The sequence below is a fragment of the Hydra viridissima genome, unplaced genomic scaffold, assembly GCF_058129835.1.
Source record: "Hydra viridissima isolate aposymbiotic clone 2 unplaced genomic scaffold, HvirCarnegie_v1 scaffold_11, whole genome shotgun sequence".
NCBI classification, from domain to species: Eukaryota; Metazoa; Cnidaria; class Hydrozoa; order Anthoathecata; family Hydridae; genus Hydra; species Hydra viridissima.
In genome coordinates, this window is record NW_028324310.1 from 13569454 (window position 1) to 13590681 (window position 21228).

A 21228-nucleotide genomic window follows, 5' to 3' on the forward strand; every position below is an offset into this window, starting at 1 on the left:
TAAGCTATATATTGAGGAATGCTTAATGAATATATTTAGTATCGAAATACTGGACTTCATCACCTTTTGTTTACAAAAGTTGGTGTTTCTATGTTTTGGCTTGCCTTGTTATGACTTAGGTACATAACTAAACTTCTGTATTTACATAGCACATACAGCTTGTGCGGAAACCTAGCAATGGCCAATTGATTTAATCCTTAACTGTTCACTTCAGATATGGGTTTTAAGTTTTTTAAATAAAATCGTTTCAAACAAAAAATCAATGCTAGAGCAGTACAAAGTGAATTTTAAAAAATTATAAACTATTAAATGCTGTTATACTATGATTCATTAACAAATATAAAGCCAAAGACATTTAGGGAGTTTACCGAAGAAAAGTACTCATGATACCAATTGCAACATTATTAGATATGTAAAAACGAACGCATATGGTAGTGCTAGAGATTCAATTGGCAAATTGAAACTCAATACTTCAAAAATTCACTCCACAATTATGTTCTGATGAAGCAGGGTTGCATTGTTATCGTGGAGCAAAAAAACCATTCGTAGCGCCAAAAAACCATGCTTGGAGTTCGCCAAGGCTAACAGATATTGGACAGTTAGGAATATTAGGAGATTATTTTGCAAACGATTAAAACACGCGTACACTGAATGCCATCATAAATGTACTAAGGCTATTAAAAACAATAGATTTGCTATCAAGTATTGATTTGTTGTGCTTTTAATGGTATATTTTGAAAATCTCCTTTAGTTTTGGTGTTGAAGTGTAATAGTTCTCAGTGTCAAGCTTCTTGTTACTCTTATTTAATACCGGATGTTTATTTTGATAATTGCGATCTTTTTGATTATATTGATCTACTTTGATTTCCTCTTTTGTCGCTTTTCTTCTTCTAAAAATAAATTGAAAAATAATTTTTCCATGTTTTTTTTCTCTTTAGTTTTTTTTATTGAGAGATAAAGTAAAAATGTACATATCTTACCTAAGAAATGCAAAACTATAAGTAACTAAAGCCACAAACATAATTCCAATACAGATTGCAGCAGCTCCGACAGCAGCACCAACAACAAACAAATTGCTGTAAGGTGCTAAATGAAAAGAAAAAATACATGGTAATCAAACTATAGTATGCTCACTCAGACTATGTTTTTTAGTAATTCCGTATTTGAGGATGTAGAAAGACTTGCTCCAAAAGGCCAAAAAATTATAGCAAAAATTATTTTGATAGACCATAAGTCACATACCGTTTTAAAAAGAACGTTTGTTGCCTCAAAAGCACTCATTTATTCATCAATTGGTGTATATAACTTGTAAGAAATTTTTAATTTGTTTTTGTCTATGAATATAAACATTTGGGTAGACCAAAACACACTTTTTGATATCAATTAAGCTTTCAATTCGCTCGGTAATACCCTTTAATAATCGTTTCACCAGAGGTTTTACGGGCAATTTATATTGTGTTGTAATTGTTGACGCACTGTAACAGTTCGGTATGAGGAATGTGGTTATTTGGGTGCGACCTCGCGTATGCAATTAACTGTTAATGTAACAGAAAATACTTCCGAACCGAGTTTCACCGATAATGCAGTGGCTATTTTTATCAATAATGTGAGAAATTCGGTAAACAGAAGCAATGAACATTAGATTTTAACTGGTGCGCGCGAAAAGCTATGCACGCTGGTAAAAAGTAAAAGAAGTTGTTACAAAAGTATGGCAAACCGTGATTTAAAAAAAAGCCTTTTGCTCCGTAAAACTAATCAAAGAAAATTAATCTTTCGGAGAAAAAAATTTAAAATAAAGACACTTGGACGTTGGTCTAAGGTTTCGACAGAGTGGTAAAAGAAAGGAAGTAAAAAAAAAAATTGTCGATGGAAAAAGAAAACTTGATAATAAGAAGCAATCCATTGTGCAACAACAGGTTTTGAGCTATTGTAAAGTGGAACGAAATTGAAAAGCTTGATAGAGGGCTTCGCTGCAATCGACCGTCCACTTCTCAGCTCATCTGCTATCTCAACGTTTAACATCGTTTTGAATTTGCAGAGCTGTTCAAATACTTGCAAGAATTTGAACAGCTCTGCAAATTCAGAACGATGACCTTACTCCGACTGTTCACCTTGCCTGTTTAAGGCTGAACGTTTTCTGACTGTTTTTTTTGACTGTTCACCTTGCCTGTTTAAGGCGTTTCTTGTTGCAGTCATCAACCTTCAAAGAGTGAAGAATCCCGTGCGACAGTGTTTGTGGGAGATAAAGTACTATTTGCATCAAAATTCAGATGCAAAGAATCCTGTTCACGATTAATCCTGTTCACCGAGGAAAAAATCTATGGAAAATTGAGGTGGACAGGTACAAAGAGATCGTATTTGTTACACGTGGAATGTATTTGTTACACGTGGAATGGTCAGCTAAAAGCAATTCATAAATTTAGCTTAAAATGGCAAACTTTTGTAAACACGGTAACTTTCTGGAAAAATGATAGCTTTCAGTCAAAAGCAATTCATTTTTTCTCAAAACAGTTGCTACATATTTATTTAAAGTGCTTTTACAAACATTATATTACAATAACAGATTGGAAAGCTCAATCGATGTTAAGAAGAACCATCTGCAATGGTAGAAAAACCCAGCAAGCACACAACGTTGAAACAACGTTGAAACAACGTTGAAATAACGTTGATCAACGTCGATCAACGTTATTTCAACGTTGTTTCAACGTTGTGTGCTTGCTGGAAACTGTCAAAGTGAGTTTCTAGCTCTGACAGAAGTCACCCGGAAGTGCTTTTAAAATTGCCAATTTATGACTAACATAATTGTACTCCATGTTCAATAATAATTGAATCTTGTTTACATTCACTATAAATTTAATAATCAAATTATTAAACTCAAAGTGAGTGTTTGGATACTTTTTTACAGTTTGGATACTCAGATACTGCACAAAACAGAGTTTGGGTATATCATTTGGCACATTGGGGGATATTCAAATTATTGTGCTATAAATATTGTAGTGATGAACCAACTTACTTCCTGACAGTGGTGCATCCTAGAGTTATCTAATACTCTCAAAGTTACTTCAAAAATTGAATACAAAAATAAACTTATACACTTTGGTTGTATTTCAGATCTCTAGAATTTTGAAAACTGGCGCCTGGCTAGTTGCAGAAAGTGACATTTACAAGATAAATTCATATGATTAGCCTAAAGCTCCTAAATTTTATCTCTTGCATGGTTTTAGAAAACTAAAAATACTATTTCTAACTATGCTCAACAACCCCACTCTGAGAAGTAAGAAGGTTGAAGGAGAAAAAAATTTCCTATTTTTGAGAAAACTCGAAAACTCTTGAGAAAAAAACTCTTGAGTTAGCAAGAGTGACTGTAAATGATTAGTTTGTTAACTAAAATTAGAAAAAGTGGTATACTTGTAAATAATTCTAGTTATATCACTGTGTATACATTCTAGCATATTTTCACTTATTAAGCAGAAATTTGTTAAAGCAAATTACATTGAACTAAATCTGCATAGTATAATTAATTATCATTTGATTGATTTTCAATCCATAAATTTGATTTTAAATATCTATTTCAATTTTCAATATAAGCTTACAAATACACTAAGTTTAATTTTATAAAAACGATATTTGCCATAAGCTTCCTTAGTCTTTAGCGAAGAAAATAATAGAGTAATTGTAGCAGAAAAGCAATTTAAAAAAAGAACTTATGATAGTACCTTTTGTTACTGCGATTTGTGGAGGTGGTATTCCCTGAATAAAATATTCCCCAATCGAACCATTAACAACTGCATATAATTTTACGCTTGTAGCATTAGCAAAGTTTGTTGTTGAAACTTCTGTTGGATTATTTAGAACGTATCGATAGACAACCTGATTAGTGCTATTTAAAAACTCGACATTGTACAACACATAACATTTACCAGAAATAATAGGTTTCCATTTCACTTTCACCGAGAAATCCATTAATTGCACCACTGATACTTCTGTTAACATTGGTGGCGTAACTGTACAAAAATTGTTAAAGTAGACTTTAACAAAAACAGCAGTTCAGATTATCCCTAATACAAAAAAGGTTTTCCAAAAAAGGTTTTATGATTTTCATACACAAATGTGATCATTAAGCCGCTTGCGTGAGTTAGCACTCCCTTTATGTCAGTAAGATTTTAAAGCACGAACTATTAAAGGATAAGGATATTTTATTTTTCAAAGAGGTTATATTCAAGAGATAAAACATTTTTCAAAATCATTAATGACCAGCATTATTTTAAAAATCTATGTAATATATCGAAAGAATTAAAACCTACGAAATATCTTTAAAATACTTCCTAGTCCTATTTTATAATCACGTACATTGAACTCTCACAGTAGAACTTCGATAAATAACTTTTCCATTTCCAGAAACATTTAGTTGCAAAACCATACCACAGTCATTTGCTGTTATTTTACCCAAGTCATAAACAAACTTGTATGTATTGTTTTGTGTTTCGGTTGAACTTTTAGCCTCGTATGTTCGTTCTGGAAGTTTTATAATACTAACAGGCTTCGGCTTCCCATATATTGTTGTTTCAAAAGCCAGTGTCTCACCTTCCTTAACGTAAAGCAACTCAGGGAAACTCAAGATCGTCGGGTCAGCTAAAATAAAAAAACACTTTACATACAAGGAAGCACTTTAAATCAATATATGAGGCACGAGCACTTCGTTTAAAAGAATGTTATTTTTAATATCAAATGCAAAAAATATGTATTTGTAAAACATCAAACCGTTAACATTAATTGATACTTCAGAGTCATTGCGCCCATAAGCGTTGTTAGGCTTTAAATAAAGGAACTGTACTCTTAAAATCACAGAATCATTGATATACAAACTAGCAATGGATAACTTATACTTAAAACCAGATACACTGCAAGAGACTCTATTTCCAAACACTCTTATAGCATATACTGTAAGGCTGAAACTATTGCCAGTATCCTGTGCAATTATCATATCATTAAATAAAAGTTTTAAGTAAACTAAATTTTCTCCTTCTTCATATGAGATAGCAGTTGTGATATCGACATTATCTCCTTCTTTTAAATCTACTTTGCTAACTGAGTTGTTAATTGATGCAGTTGTGGCTAAAGAAAAGGAAAACCCTCTTTAAAAATGTTAATTAACACAAAATACAACTATTAACTACACTTAATTGACAACGTAAATTTTTCATCTTAAAGCAAATAATTCGATTAAAGTCTTCATAAAAAATATTAACATATGAAATCAGTAGCCTTGAGAATAGGATGATTTAGGGCATCGTTACTCTTCCATCTTCGTTTCTATGTAAATGTTTAGTTTTATTCAATGTAAAATTTTAGTCTCTTCCACTGTGTTTTTGTTTCTATGATTACTTTATTCCTCCCTTGACTATCGCAATTCTCACCACCCCTGTCCCAGTCTTCCCCACTATATATTGGGTTGTCCGATAAGTTCTTGCCGTTGTATTGGGTTGTCCGATAAGTTCTTGCCGTTTTTTTAAATTAAAAAATTTGCGATCGAAATGAAATTTTTTATTATATTGTTTTGTTTTATTCAAAAGAGAATTTTTCGTTTTTGTTAATTTTCAGAGCATTTAAATGGAGTGTCAAGTCGACAAAAACGAGCATTTTCGACACCACCTTCTTTTTGCGTTTAACCGAGGTGCCAAAGCCACGGAAGCTGCTAGAGAGATTTGTGCTATATACGGAAAGGGTGCCATAGCTGAAAGAACTGCTCGATATTGGTTTGCAAAGTTCAAAAGTGACAATTTCGAACTCAAGGATGCATCTCGTTCCGGGCGACCAAGAGAGTTTGATGAAGAGCGTTTGAATCAACTTCTGCATGAAGACGCGCGTCAAACAACCAGAGAATTGGCAGAGCGTACAGGATCCAATAAATCAACAGTAGCAGAACGTCTCCACTCAATGGGAAAGATTCAAAAACTCGGAGCTTAGGTGCCGCACGTATTGAGCGAAAACAATAAAAATCAACGATCCACCATTGCTGCCAGTTTGCTTGCTCGTCATCTCTCAACTCATGGACATAAGCAAAGATTTCTTTATCGCATTGTCACTGGTGACGAAAAATGGTGTCTCTACATCAACATGAAGCAGCGCAAAGAATGGTTAAGCCCGAAACAACAAGCGACCCCGCGAGCGAAGCAAGCTCTTCATCCACGGAAGACAATGTTGTGTGTATGGTGGGACTGGGAAGGCATTATCTACTGGGAATTGCTTGATCGCAACCAAACAGTCAATGCGGAACATTATGTTCTACAGATGCAACGATTAAACAACACCGTCCAGCAAAAACGACCTGATAGGCAATATGGCGTTCTTCTGCAACACGACAATGCCCGTCCCCACATTGCCATTATGACCAAGAAGGCGATTCAAACGCTTGGTTGGGAAGTGCTGCCAAATCCTCCATACTCTCCAGACTTAGCGCCATCGGATTTCCACCTCTTCCGATCTCTTTCAAGCGCTTTGTAAGGCGTTTCGTTCAATAATGACGTCGAATTACGGGCGTGGTTAGAAGAATTTTTCGAATCGAGGCCGGGCGATTTCTACCGAAGAGGAATCGAAAAACTCGTTGAACGTTGGGAGCAAGTCGTAACAAACAACGGAGAATACATTACTGATTAAATTGTTGTTATTTTATGTTAAAAAATAAAGTTACATCAAATTTAGAAAAACGGCAAGAACTTATCGGACAACCCAATACAAAATGAATAATTTGCAGGTTATTTTAAAATAACATATACTTTTATGTTTAACTGATATTTAAAACAAAAAAAAAAAAAAGTTTTTCATATTTTTGGAGGAGTTTGGAAATATTTCTAGTAGCAAAAGGAGAAAATACAGCTTTTGTTTATATGAAAAATCCTTGCTCCCTCTGTCAAGACTTCTTGAAGTGTTTTATGTTTTGTTTTATTAGATCAATCTTTGAAAAAAATAGAAAAGCCTGTTTAGAACTTGTGTAAAATTGCAAAAACTGGATAATCAGTGATCAGTGGCGATGCTTATTTTGGTCTGATGGACTTCATATTATCTTAATTTTATTGCAGCCATAGTGTATCAACAAGTCTGCAAGGAACTTACGGATGATCAGTTTCTCCTTATTGCAAAATATGTTTTTTGAAATGGATTTATCAATTTTTAAATGATTGTATTACATTTGCCTGCTCAATCTTCCTACTGAAATCCTTTTGAAAATCCATGGAAGCAGTTTTATGAATTGGTACCATTTATATGAAGAAGTACATATCAGCTTCTAACAGCTAAAAATAGCTTGTAGTTAATTTACATGAGAAAAATAAAATGTTCGATTCAATATAAGACATTGACTAGAAATAATTAAATCAGTCTCGTTCACACCGTTTGACTTTGGCTTCCGGTTAGGTTTAAAGGCTATTTACCATAACAGAAAGCACCTCTACGAGTTCTACCAAATCTAGATATAAAGACCACCGGGTCGCAATATCTACAAATACAATATCGCAATATCAACAAATGCAATATCGCAGCCAGTTTACTGTATATCGAGCCGAAAAAAAAATCTTAGCATAAAGCTAAACACGACCCCAAACTCTTTCATAACATTTTCAAATGTACAGTCATTCCTACAGGCGCTTATTTTTTTAAATAAAATATTACTCTTTAACGTTAAAGTTTTTCAAATAAAAGATTACACATTAATGTTTAATGTTCTGACTTTCTTTTTCAGGATATGCGACTTAATAGTCCGATAAATATATCTGCATCTGAGAAGGAAAACTTTCTCAAATAATCATAGTTTTAAAGTATTTAAACGGCGTTAATATACTAGCTGTGCGTTCAAATGGTTTGAAAAAAATAAACCCATATCGACTGAAATCGGAACAAAGTTTACATTTGCATGTTTTCTAAAATTTCTATAGCTTTCTTAAAATTTTTTTTTATAAGAATATGTAATATAGATAAGATAAAAAAAAGATTTTAAAAAATTAGAAGTTTTCAAAAAATCATGTAGTCGATTAAAACTTACCAAAAGAGAGAAGAGCAAGGATTATTGTTACACAAGTAATTGACATTTTTCTTTGAACCTAAAAAAAAAGTTTATCACGAAAAAGATGTTATTAAATAAATTTAACAAAATTTTTTCACTTAGAATATTTATAACAAAATGTTATAGATAGATAGATAGATCTATATATAGATAGATCTATAGATATATATATATATATATATATATATATATATATATATATATATATATATATATATATATATATATATATATATATATATAGATAGATAGATAGATAGATAGATAGATAGATAGATAGATAGATAGATAGATAGATAGATAGATAGATAGATAGATAGATAGATTTATATATAGTCACATTTCTAAATATATATGTATATATATACAGTATTGGACAAAACATTTGCAACCAAATAATGCTAATTTAGTTTCTTTATATAAAAGTGCTGCATTTTTTTAATTTAGAGAAATAACTATGTAACTGTTTAGAGACAAAGTTCTTCAAGTTTTATTCATCACAAAGTTCATTATTTGTACACGAAAATTAATAAATTAATCAAAAGTATTAAAAATAGCTGATTTCCTTCTGGACAAAACAAGTGCAACTCGACAAAATGTTGACCAAGCTGTATTTCGCTATCAATATTTCGTGGCGAATCCTTTGTTGTCAATCACAGCCTTGGATCTTCGAGGCATAGATTCGATCAGGTGATCAATGAAACTTTGTGGAATCGCTGCCCAGGCCTTTTGGATTTGCTCAAACAGCTGATCCTTATTACGAACACCTTCACGATTAATTCTGCGGTTGACGATCTCCCACAGGTTCTCGATAGGGTTGAGATCCGGAGATTGACGGCCAATCCATCACATATAGGTGGTTGTCTTGAAACCACTGCTTGACTACTTTTGTAGTGTGTTTCGGATCGTTGTCTTGCTGAAAAATCCAATTTATTGGCATATTCCATTCACCATGAGGTAACATAACATATTTCAGGATATTTTTATACATGAAACGGTCCATTATTCCATCGTTTCGATGTATTGGACATAGACTGTTAGCAGAAAAACACCCCCAGACATCGCCTCCACCATGCTTCACGGTCTTATGACAGTAACGTAAATCGAGGCGTTTTCCGGCTGGTCGACGCATACGGCAAATGCCATCGCTCCCAATGATGTTGAACTTCGATTCATCACTGAACAGGACAGTTCGCCATTTCTGCACATTCCAGTCAATTTGAGATGTAGCAAACAGGAGTCTTTTCTTCTGGTTTTTTAGTGAAATTAGCGGTTTCTTTGCAGGGCGTCGAGAAAACAATCCGGCTTCAACACCACGTCGTCTAATTGTTCGGTCCGATACAGGCAGCTCTAATTGCTTATCTCGACTGATGATATCCAGGGATCCTTCAGACGAATCTGACGATCATAGAATCCTCTCTAGAAGTGGTGGAACGCGGTCTTCCACCTTTGTTATCTGCTGCCAACTTCCCCGTAGAACGATATTTGGAACATAGTCTTGATACGATCCATTTTTTCATCCATTTCTTTTTTATATGCGATATTTATCACAAATACTTTTTTTGTGACATTCCACGTAATCGCCAATAATTTTCTTTCTTAGCTCCAATCCAAGACTGTCGGGAGCCATTTTTGCACTTGAAGTCATAAAAATAATAAAAATAAATAATCACGCTTCTCAAGCTTACCGTGTTACATTTACCTTGTGATGATACAATCATGGTCTGTGGAACACAACGTCTTGGTTGGATGTGGACTGTATTGATGTAATGAAACACTTGTTGTTTTTCACTTCTTGTATTGATGTTCTTCGATAAAACACTTTGATAAAACTCACTTCGATAAACTGTCTTGATAATACTGACTGATTGACTTCCATATACTAACTGAATTACATGTCAATTTACATGTCTCTTACATAGTAAAATGAACCTGTGTGAACCTGTTCTGGAAGATTCTAGATGCTTCTTTTCGATGCTTCTTGAAGCTTCTGGATGCGTCTGGATGCTTCTAAATGTTTCTGGATATTTCTGGATGCTACTGGATGCTTCCAGATGCTTCTTCTGGAACTTTCTGGAAGCTTCTGCATGCTTCTGGAAACTTCTGGAAACTTCTGGATACTTTCTTTAATTATTAAAAAACTTCCGTGACGTTGAAAACGGACCAGACTAAAGAAAATAAAACAAACCAAAAAATATCTATCTATCTATCTATCTATCTATCTATATATATAGATATATAGATAGATAGATAGATAGATAGATAGATAGATAGATAGATAGATAGATAGATAGATAGATAGATATGTGACCAAAAAATTGTATATATATAGATGTGACCAAAAAACTGATTTAGTTAAAATCAAACCTTGCTTATGGCTCATTCAGCTTTTTAATTTTCCCTTAAAAAGGAATATGAAAAAATAAAAAGTAAACGTTTATATTATTCATTAAAAACAAATTTCAAATAATTTTTATAATGACATCAACAAAGTTATAAGATTTAAGAAAGAAATTGCAATACCTCATAAACATTTTGTTATTTTGTTTTAACCTTTCAAGACGAAGCGCAGAATTATTATTTGATTAAATCCGTTTAACGATTTGTTTTGCAAAAAATGACATTCTTTGCATATTTCATATTGATTACGTACTCTCATAATAATTTATGTTCAGATGACACTTTACAAGCGCTAATTGCTATTTTATGAACATGAGTATTTCATTCAGAAAAAGGTATATATTGAGCTTTTCTTTTAGTTGAAATATAGATTTAATATAAGGTTAAATACCGTTTTTAATATTTGAATATTCGATGTTGTTAACAAAACCAATCCACTTAAATTTTAATGCGACTTCTGTGTCAATTTAAACTGACACTAGCCGCAGGTGGCTACAGACTTTCAGACGGTTTATTCACATCAGAACAAAATGCATTTTCATCTGTTTGTGGTTGTTGAGTCGAACCTATTACTAAATTAAAGCAGCCTGGTATTTAGTTAAGTTACGGTTTCCACACCAGAGCTAATAAATAATTTTTGATTATTTTATTTTGCAGGTGATGCAAAATTTTTGCAGGTGATTTTTTAAGCATATCTGCATATAATGAGCCACAATCGCTATAAGACACATGTTATGAATGCTTTTGAGCGCTGAAATATCAATTGTACCCTCCATGAAACTCTGCACAGACACGAAGATCTGATGATGAGTGTGAGGCGTGTAGAGATCCAAACAGTCTCATTTGTTAACAAAATCTAAGAAGACCCGATGGAACTCGTCTTAGTGGAATGGAAGCCAGAAGGTGTAGAATCTACTGCAGAGGAAGGGGATGGAGAAGATAATTCAAAAGACACTGTAGAAGACAAAGAGGAACATGGTCCGCAGCCCAATAGAACTAAAAAACAATATTCTTAAAAGCCGTCTTGAATAAAATGCAACTTAAAGGAGGCCGTCAGAGAGGAAGAGCTTTCCAAAGTTTCCATATCCAAACCTACAGTGAAAACTATCGGTCATAAATTGAGTTGTTCATGACTCCAGTTTTAATGCAGAAAATATGCGATGAAAGTAAAGAACAGGCTGCTCAAAAAAGCCATGGCAATTTTGATCTGGTAATATGAATTGAAAAACTATGAACGATGTGCACAGTTCTATGGTGATGACTGCTATGTTTTACAATAAATTCAGTTCCATAGAGAGTAGGGGAAAGGTGCCTATGATGGCATAGCGCCTATGATGGCATACTGGTCATATTTTTAAAAATATTAGTTTTGGTGCATAAGTGATTAGACCAACATGTGTATATTAGTAATTCATTACTTCTGGTAAAAATTCACCCCTCCGTCATAAATAATGCTTTTGTAATCAACAGACATAAATTTTCGCATGTGGTGTTGTAGATTTAATGCCCTCATATATTTAGGATTACAATTTTACTATAGATCATACAGAAGTGAAATTTTCATTCATTTCATCTGAAAGCTTTGTACATTTATTAGAATACTTATTTTAATGCTTTGTGTAGAATAAGGTAGATACAGTTTGTTTTAATAAATATGGTGACTCTTTCCTATGATGGCATACCGAGGAGTTGCCATCATAGGAAAGTCTGCAAAATAAATTGAAAAAAATGCCTGAAATAAATTTTAATGCTAATAAAAAGGTGATCAGGCTAAGAACAAAGATGAAATACAAGAGTTTCAGAAACCAACACATTTGGAAATAAAATCTCCCCCATCAGAAGCTTCCATATGCATTGGATCTTCTGTTTCAACGAAAGGATAAGATCTGTTATACAAAAGTTGTGTCCGGTGCCTTTAGCAACCCCTAAAATTGAATTGAAAAGGGCACAAAAACGTGGAAAAACTGGACCTCTGAATACCACACCGGATATCCAAGAATTAAAAGATAAGGCAAAAGAAAAAGATAACAAAGAAAAGGAAAAATTTGTTAGAAAAACAAAAAGAAAGACGGCTGTTGAAGAAAAATGCTACAGTGCACAGTGGGCCAGAATTCACTTTTACTGGACAAAATTCGTAACTAATTTAATATTAGAGCTATATTCACTAAAATTAGTATGAGTACTAATATGATGTCTGTGCTTTTTATGAAGGTAATATTTTTTTATTTCGTTGCTATGGATACCTTTATTTTGCAACAACCTATTTGTTATCTGCAGATATTTTATAAGTGCTATATTCACTAAATTTTGGCATGAGTACCAATATGAGATCACACTTCTTACAAAAGTGATAATTTTTTAAATTTAGTTGCTATGGATACTTATATTGCTTAGTTACTGGATACTCTCCTTAGTTACAAAGTGGTAAATTGATATTTGAATATTTTATCGGATTTTTGACTCACCTATATTGAAAAACAATTGAGTATTTAGGTAAATAATGTTTTACGAATAATAAAAGCAAAAAATAGTGCAAGAAAACATTGTAAATTTTAAATTGCATCAAAATTTATAAAACATTAATATCGTTTGAACCTTCCTATCAATCATTGTAACTTCAATAATACAATTCACTTCAATAGAAGATTTGCAAACCTCTAATAAAATCATACTTAAACTTTCTATCTCACTTTTAATGTACTGATCTTCTTCAATCACAGAATCCTTGGATTCCATTTTGTAAGCAAATCTTATGGTTCTACAATAGGCTGTGGAGGACGACTTTTGATTTCTCCAAATAGGCCTATTCGTTGATGTTGTTAAATCCAGTCAAATCCAATGGTACTAGACAAGTAATAAATAATGATTCTTCACGCTTTAAATCTCTGTTAATGTCGGGTTATGATAAAACTTATTTATAAATGCTTTAGCCAGTAGCACCATCAAAACTAGCCTTACACGTTAGTGTCATTGTTTTTGTTGCTTTGTCGTTCAATATCAAGTGCCTTAGCACAGGTTCCCGAACTGCACAGATTCTTATCAAAGTATGAATTATTAAATCTTTTAAAGGAACTAAAGCTGAATAGTCCTCCACTGTTATTTTTGCAGGATAACATTTCAATTTTGCATCTCTGACATCATTGTAAGCAGGGTAGATGTTATATTCTTTCTCCAAGGCTCCACTTCTAATCAATTGATAGGAAGCTTTTGTCAGACTTGCATCATATATTAAAGCCAGTGCTTCGTCTGCTGAATATTTAGTTGCTTTATCTGTATTTGAAATACTTAAAATGTTCTTGGCAGCAATAACAATAGATTCATCTCTAAATTTTCTATTAGCAGCAAAAAATAATTCATTGGATGAATGAGATTCAATTAAACAAGATACACGCCGTTTTTTAGTTTTATTAGAACTATTATCAAATGCAACTGGTTTTCGACCACGACTACTTGCAGTTGGTTCATTGTCTTTTTTTCTGACAATTAAATATTCATTAAGCCAGTTCACAAACTTCTTTTCAAAATTTTTGACAGTATAGTTTGCAGATTTCCACTTTTTTTTTATACAAGTAAACAAATCGTTGAACAGCATGTCTAAAATCAACTTCTTTAAAATCAGCAAATTTTGGCTGAACAAATTTTGATATATCTTCATTAATATTTTGTTTTGAAATACTAAGATTGTTTTTTTGGAGAAAATTATGAATGTCTAAGTTTAATAAAACCATATCTAAATAATTATTGTAACAAGTATTTTGTATTTAAAAGTTTAATGTTATAATATATATGCCGCCCGGACTACTAATACTTGTTATTAATTAAGTTACTACAAGTGTTAGTAATTAAAATTAAAAGTAATTAAATTACTGTTAGTGTTAGTAATTAAATTACTAACAACTTCCAAAAATATGTTGCTGCTATGCTATGCAAAGTAAGGTATCCATACTAACCAAAAAAAAATAATCTCATAAGAATTGTGAATCTCATTTTAATACATACCCCCAATATTGTGTACTTAGCGGAAGTAAAATACTTTTAAAACAACGTTAATGTAAAAATGAGTTGTTGCTATGCAAAATTTAGTACCATAGCATCTAAGTTAAAACGTATATAAAATCTGAACGGGGATTTAAGGGGACGAGCAATCAATTAAAACTCGATTGAAGCATTATATAGATCAAATAAATATAAGACAGCACATGGCAAATTGTGGTAATTATTAGTTATAGTGCGGCAAAAAAAAAATTTCTTAAGGAATTTTTTTTTTTTAATCTGTGATTTTCAAAGTATAACTGAGATAACATGCTTTGACAAATTTATTTCACACATTGGTTTTTTCTTATCTCTAAATACTCTAGAATAACATGTACTAATTTTTTTTTTCAAAAACGTAGATGTAATTGAAATATAACACAACGTTGATATCACCGTTAATTACTTATTTAAAATTTTTTTTTTTTTTTTTTTTAATTTCAATATTCAAATGCTTAAAGTCCTGGTAACTAAGGGATTTAATATAAATAAGTTATCAATAAATTTCTCCTAATATATATAGATACTAAAACTTAATAAGTTTTCAAGATTAGATAACTAAAATTTTTCCCATTTTGTCCACCTACTGGCCCACTGTGCAGTGAGGAGATTAAAGGAAGAAATAATAAAATGAATTTCGAATCTGATACAGCATTTTTGTATTGTTATGAACTTTATACGCTGTCTTGCTCTAAAGAACCATGGATTTGTTGTCATAAACGCAGATCTTGGTGTCATTTTTTATGTGCAGGCATTAATAGAAGTAGAAAAAAATTTATATGTGAACTATGCTTATAGACCAAATATTTAATATCAACTTTGTTTTTTTGATAAGTTGTGTTTCAATTAATAAAAAACAAAAAAAGTTCTTCTTTGTCTATTTTATTTAAAGTGTGCCATCATAGGAGCAGTTAGTTGCCTATGATGGCATACTTGTATTTTTTTTTAATGGTATAAACTTATAAAAAAGCAAAATAGTAAAAATTCTGAGGTTCATTATTATTTTGCATGCTAAAGGGAATACACCCATGTCAAAATTTATTTTTTAAGTTTTCAGGTAATGACTCAGAAAAACGGTAAAGTTAAGTATGCCATCATAGGCACCTTTCCCCTAATATGTATTTTGCAAAAAATTTATGTTTGATTTTGACCCCGAGAAGATTATCAGAATAAATGCAAGCATGGTCCCGTAATACGGAAATCACTGTGCAAAGCAAAACAGCCATAATAAACATATAACGTTCGGGTTGGTAACGAAGTGGGTGACAGTAACTTGTTTGGGATACGTAACACCAAACCACGCCCGTTGCGCTTATTAGTGGACAGAGGTATTGCCACCACTGACACTCATCGTTGCAACCAAAGTGAAAGTGTAATAATAAAAAGCATCAAAGCAATCAACAAGCTACCTCGCGGCTCTCATGACGTCACCTTGGATTAATAGACTAAAGTATGTAAGGTACGATTGCACGGCAGGAAGATTGTGACAGTAGCATCAACTTACGCCGGTGTCGCAAAGCTTAAAGAAAAAGATATCCCCATCATCTTGGATCAAAAATAAAATTGTAGGCATTGACTGGTTGAGAAGTTTCATGAAAAGACAGGCAGAGTTATCTCAACAAACATCTGACGCAACTAACTTTGCTCGATCAACTGCTGTTAACAAATTATAGGTGAGTTTTTTCAAAATCCTTAAACAGTAAGAAATTGATATAAACGAAAGCCTAACTGTATATAAAATTTTGACGAAACTAGTTTAACAGCCGTACAAAAGCCAGTAAAAGTTTTAGCAGGTAGAATTTGTAAACGAGTTGGAAGAATCAAATGTGACTGCATGTTGTACTTCTCATGTAATTGGAAACTCTATTCCTCCACTATTTATTTTTTCTAGGGTAACATTTCATGATTTGATGATAAAAGAAGGTCCTCCTGGATGTCAGTGATATGTTAGTTCTAAATATAATTTCTTTTTCCCTTTTTATTCAGTTCTTTTAGCATTGATGAAATTTCTTATTTTTGTTTTACTTACAAAAGACTTCCTATTTCAGTTTTAAACTTCTCATGAAACTAGTTTCAGTTCAGTTCTTATGAATTCGATAATTTTACTTCTTATTTCAGTTACTAATTCAATTAAGTTTTTACCTCTATCAAATTTTAGAGCTATTAGTTGTCCTAATGGCATATTTTTTTGAAAAGATTCAAGTGTATTCTTGAAGTGTATGAGTTTAGATAACTTGTAATAACTGAATTCATTTTTAAAAAAATCTTTTGACCCATGCGGGCCCTCAGAAAAAAGTTTGCAAACTTACCCCAGGGTTGCGTAAGTTGGTACAAACTATAAAAAGCAATAAAAAAAGATTATTAACGTATTAGTGAGTAAATATTTATAAAATTTACTTAATATTTCTATGAGCTGGTAGAAATTATTAGTTCGAATATGAAGCAAAACAATAACCCACCTTTGTTCCAGGTAACAAAATCTCCTAAAAAATTTTTTTTGTAAAAGATAAATTAAAAAGGTTTGTTTTTGTAGAAAATAAATTTAAAAAGATTTTTTTTGTAAAAAATCTATTTTTTTAATATTGTTAAAAATAAATATAAAAAAAAAATTGATTTTTTTAAAATTTTTTTTTTTTCCAATTGACTCCGGGAAAATTTTGCCAACTATCCCTAAAAGCCTTTTTTTCAAAAACGAACTCTAAAGATCCAAAAAAATGGCAACTATTGAAAAAAAACCTGATGATAATAGTAAATCATTATTTACGATAGCTTTTCCATAAGATCCACTATTTTCTTCGTAAAGTAAGAAGAAAGCGATGTTCTAAAAGTTACCTTTTTGCCCAAAAAACACATATATCACAATATCTCTTATGTATGTGCGCAAATCCCGGAATACTACAGTGAAAGATGAAATGGTCAATTAGGAAGGTTCCCTGAGATTTCTTAGACTTTTTGATAAAAGACTGCAGAGAAATGCAATTCGTCAGCTTAACCCTGCTGCCAACTAGCCCCGATCTCCCCTATCATTATTTCAAGAAATGATGTAATACACATTTTTCAAGATAACAATTTAAACAATTACTTAACTTAACATTAAACAATCTAAATATGTATAGAAATACGTCATAAAATACGTCATTCAATGATTCAATTGAGTTATAATAAGATTTTTTTTTTGAAATTGAAAGAAAATATCTGGTTGAATTATAATCGCAAGTTTTTGTTCAGTTTCATAAAAATTCTCATCTCTAATGATTTTTTTCATTCGATTGCGGCGACCAACAGTTAAAATTTCACAAAGTAAAAAAATCTTTTCTACAAACGCCTGTGATGCTGGTGCGGACAATAAATGTTCACCCATAATTGTAATCTTGTTATACATGCTTTTGTTTTGTTTGCAAAAGAGCAAGCCGTTACTTGGCAGCGCTGGTAATTCTGGCTCTACTCCACAAATACTTGTTATATACATCTTTGCTCCTTGGAGCAAGGTGCCTATTTCCGAAGACAGCAACAGTTGGATCTAACAAACATGCAGCAGACGGAAGAGGATTAAACGTAGCTGAGTCCAACTGCAGAGTTGATTGAAACCGTTGACGTAGATCTCCTAGAAGATTCGCTTTCAAAGACTTGTTTGTAGGAAATTCTTGTAGATAGCATTCCAAGTTGAGTATAGATAGTAGAAAGAGATTGGGCATCGGTCTGAAGTATATCTGTTTGTACTGTGAAGGGTTCCAAAATTGAAGAAATGTTTTGAAGACGAACCCATTTACTTGCTTTGAATGCGTCATATCCTAAATTAAAGTAAACCATCTGAAATGAAAACTTACTAATAACAATTGTTACAACAAATAATTGTCATTGAGGTAGGTCTTTTTATTCCATGCCGCTATGATGTGATATGAAAAACAGGATAAAGTCTTTCCTTGTTCCAAACGCAATTTTTTAAATTTAATAAATATCCGAAAATTATTTATATACACTAGTAACTTAAATTATTATAAGTACTGATTTCTGTAAGATCTTCATTCACCGGTTTCATTATTTTTAACAGTCGGTCAATCATCTGATATGTGTGGTTCTATCTTGAAGTGCAGTCAGTTATCACAGACTTCCCACACTTTTCAATAAGTTTCTCAATTGTTACACTTGATTTCCCAATTCTTGATACAGCTCGTCTCGTTTCTAACATGGTTGCACTACAATGTTCATAAACTGGTTTTATGAGAAGCTGAAGTGTGTGAGCTATACAGGGCGTTCGACAATATGAAATATGATCTGGCAGAGTATATCAGTTTGTTATGACTGAGACTGAATCCTTCCTCATCAGTTTCATGTTCAGACTCGTCCGATTCAAACCTGTAAGACTCAGATTTCTTGGCTGCATGCACTTCTTGTAAAAAGCCTGTTTGCTTTAACCATATTAGTCCCATTTTCTGAAACAATCAACATAACTTGATTTTCTTTAATACTCCCTGGTCAAGACATTTCTTTAAACATTCGGCAAGCATCTCACCCGTGTGGGGATATTGGAGTTATATCAAATTTAGAAAAGCATTTCATGTTTTATCAATGTTAGTGTCATAAAAACAAGCAGATATTCCAAGGAACGATGTTATGAGACCCTTCTTTGTCCAACCACAAAGAGAAATTGCTACTTTGCGTGTACGATTCAAGTCTTTCAGTTTGGCAGATTGTAGAAGAAAACGTTCGTTTATCCGCTTGTTCAGTGTTGCAGACCCCGCAATAAAAGATTTAAATCAGTTAGAATTTAATGCATATCAGTTTGTGTTGTTAGTTACTATAGTATTACATTAATGATACTATAATCACAGATAAACATTTAAAAATTGTTTAGCTTGGAATAAATTTAAAACAATAATTTAAAAATTTATTTGTGTTGACTATTACCTGGCAATTTAAATTTTAGGTCAAATGTTTTTATCATTTTTAGAAACAACGACTGATCTAGATACCAGCTACCCGATGGCATCTAGCAATGCCATTGGGTAGCTGGTATTGACAATTACTTCAATAACGCAATCCTGATGCACTTGGTATTCACTTGATTCAATTGGCCAGGCGGTGATTCGGTGTTCAAAGCACTTTTTTATTGTCTAGGTCTTTGTCTTTCCACTATTTCGGGAAGATATAGAATTAATTTCATCAACTTTACGTTTCAAAAATATTTTTTCTGCATTTTCTTTTTTTCTTTTCATCCGTGTAACATTTGTGTGTGTCTTAATATATTCTCATAATATGCGTTACCAAGTTACTGGAATTTTTTCCAGTAAGAGTTATTCTTGTCCTGTACAAGACATATGGATTTGTCGGTTTTTTCATCTTAAATGAAGAATTTTCATACAGAACTGTCACGTTTCCTACAGCCAACAACCTTGATTAATTCATTATTTTGTTGGGGATTGATTTGCAACTTTTAAGAATCTTTCGATAGTTAAATCAATTTATAACATAAGATTGAACGTGATGAATTTATACCTAACGTAATGACAATCACCTGACCAATTTTGTGGTCCAATGACACATTCTATGATTATTCCTAACATCATCCCCAGCAAGCACACAACGTTGAAATAACGTTGATCGATGTTGATCAACGTTATTTCAACGTTGTTTCAAAGTTGTGTGCTTGTTGGGTCGTTGTGGTCAAACATGTGCGCCAACATTAAAGTAAGTGTGTAAAATTTATAAATTAATTGTAAAAAAAAAAAAATTATTTTATTAATTTTTTTTTTAATATTCAACAACTTTCGTTCGGTAATAACTCCTAATTCTATTCCTATTTTCGTTTTTGATGCTGATATTCAATTCTATTTCAGTTTTCGCTTTTCAGATAATTCTTAATTTTAGTTTTTATTCACATTGGGAAGATCAATTATTCTTACTTCTAATTTTACTTCACATTAATGAAAGTATCACTGCTGGATGTGTCGTATTCACGAATCCTTCTCGTTGAATGAATTTAGACATTTTTATAGGATAAATTAAACATTTTGCAATTTAACACGGATTATAATAATAAGGGCAGCCATAAATTTTAGCCATCTGATAGAATTGATCTTAACTGATATTTTAGTCAGAAATGAAATTCGCTTGTGTAAAGAAAAGAAAACTCTGAAGCAAACTTAATAACAAAAGAAAATCGTCACAAAAAGAAAAGAAAAAGAGGGAAACTAAAGACTTAGAATAAAAAACAATGTAAACTACGAGCTGCTTCACAGCTTGACTTTGACAAATAACGATAATATAAAAGAAAATTTACAGTTCAATATTTCATGCTTAACAAAAATCATCCTTACGAATTTTTGGTCATTCTTTTAATTCAATGCTATAGTTTAAAATATACTGTTCTATTTGTGTTCTGTAATTCTGTAATTTTTAATCTATTTCCGGTTCTTCACATTTTAGACAATACTGCTGAGCCAATCAATGCTCCCTCTTCTCCACTACATCAATATTCTACTGTAAGAAGTGCATTATTGGGGTGTAACATGGTTGCTTCATTTCTCTGCAAATAACTTATTCGTGTTTTTTCAATGAGTTATTGTCTTTGTAACTTAGCATTAATGTGGTATAATTGAGTTGTTTTATATCAGTTAACATTACCATCTGGTTCCTTGTTTCAAAGTTTGATTTTTCTTAATATCAGAGCCAAAATTAACGCTTGAGATAACCTTTACACTCCTGCTAGCGTCAGTTGAAACTGGCACCTCTATTTT

At 32.1% G+C, this 21228-nt stretch overlaps 1 protein-coding gene across 1 annotated transcript; it reads right to left on the minus strand.

Annotated features, from left to right (window-relative positions):
* Positions 1-266: 266 nt before the first annotated feature.
* Positions 267-10664, minus strand: LOC149882302 (uncharacterized). The gene is made up of 8 exons (XM_090067602.1): positions 10583-10664; positions 10427-10460; positions 8039-8096; positions 4762-5115; positions 4351-4632; positions 3717-4004; positions 981-1086; positions 267-890 (listed from the first exon to the last, which is right to left on the minus strand). The coding sequence occupies exons 3-8, from the start codon at positions 8082-8084 to the stop codon at positions 722-724; spliced, it is 1245 nt and encodes a 414-aa protein (XP_089923728.1). The 5' UTR covers positions 8085-8096; positions 10427-10460; positions 10583-10664; the 3' UTR covers positions 267-721.
* Positions 10665-21228: the final 10564 nt, after the last annotated feature.

Coding starts and splice junctions, on each gene's coding strand:
- LOC149882302 (XM_090067602.1), bottom strand. CDS start 8,084: ATGTCAATTACTTGTGTAACAATAATCCTTGCTCTTCTCTCTTTTG. Junction 5,116..8,038: donor CCTTGCTCTTCTCTCTTTTG/GTAAGTTTTAAT, acceptor CCTTTTCTTTAG/CCACAACTGCATCAATTAAC. Junction 891..980: donor TATAGTTTTGCATTTCTTAG/GTAAGATATGTA, acceptor ATTTATTTTTAG/AAGAAGAAAAGCGACAAAAG.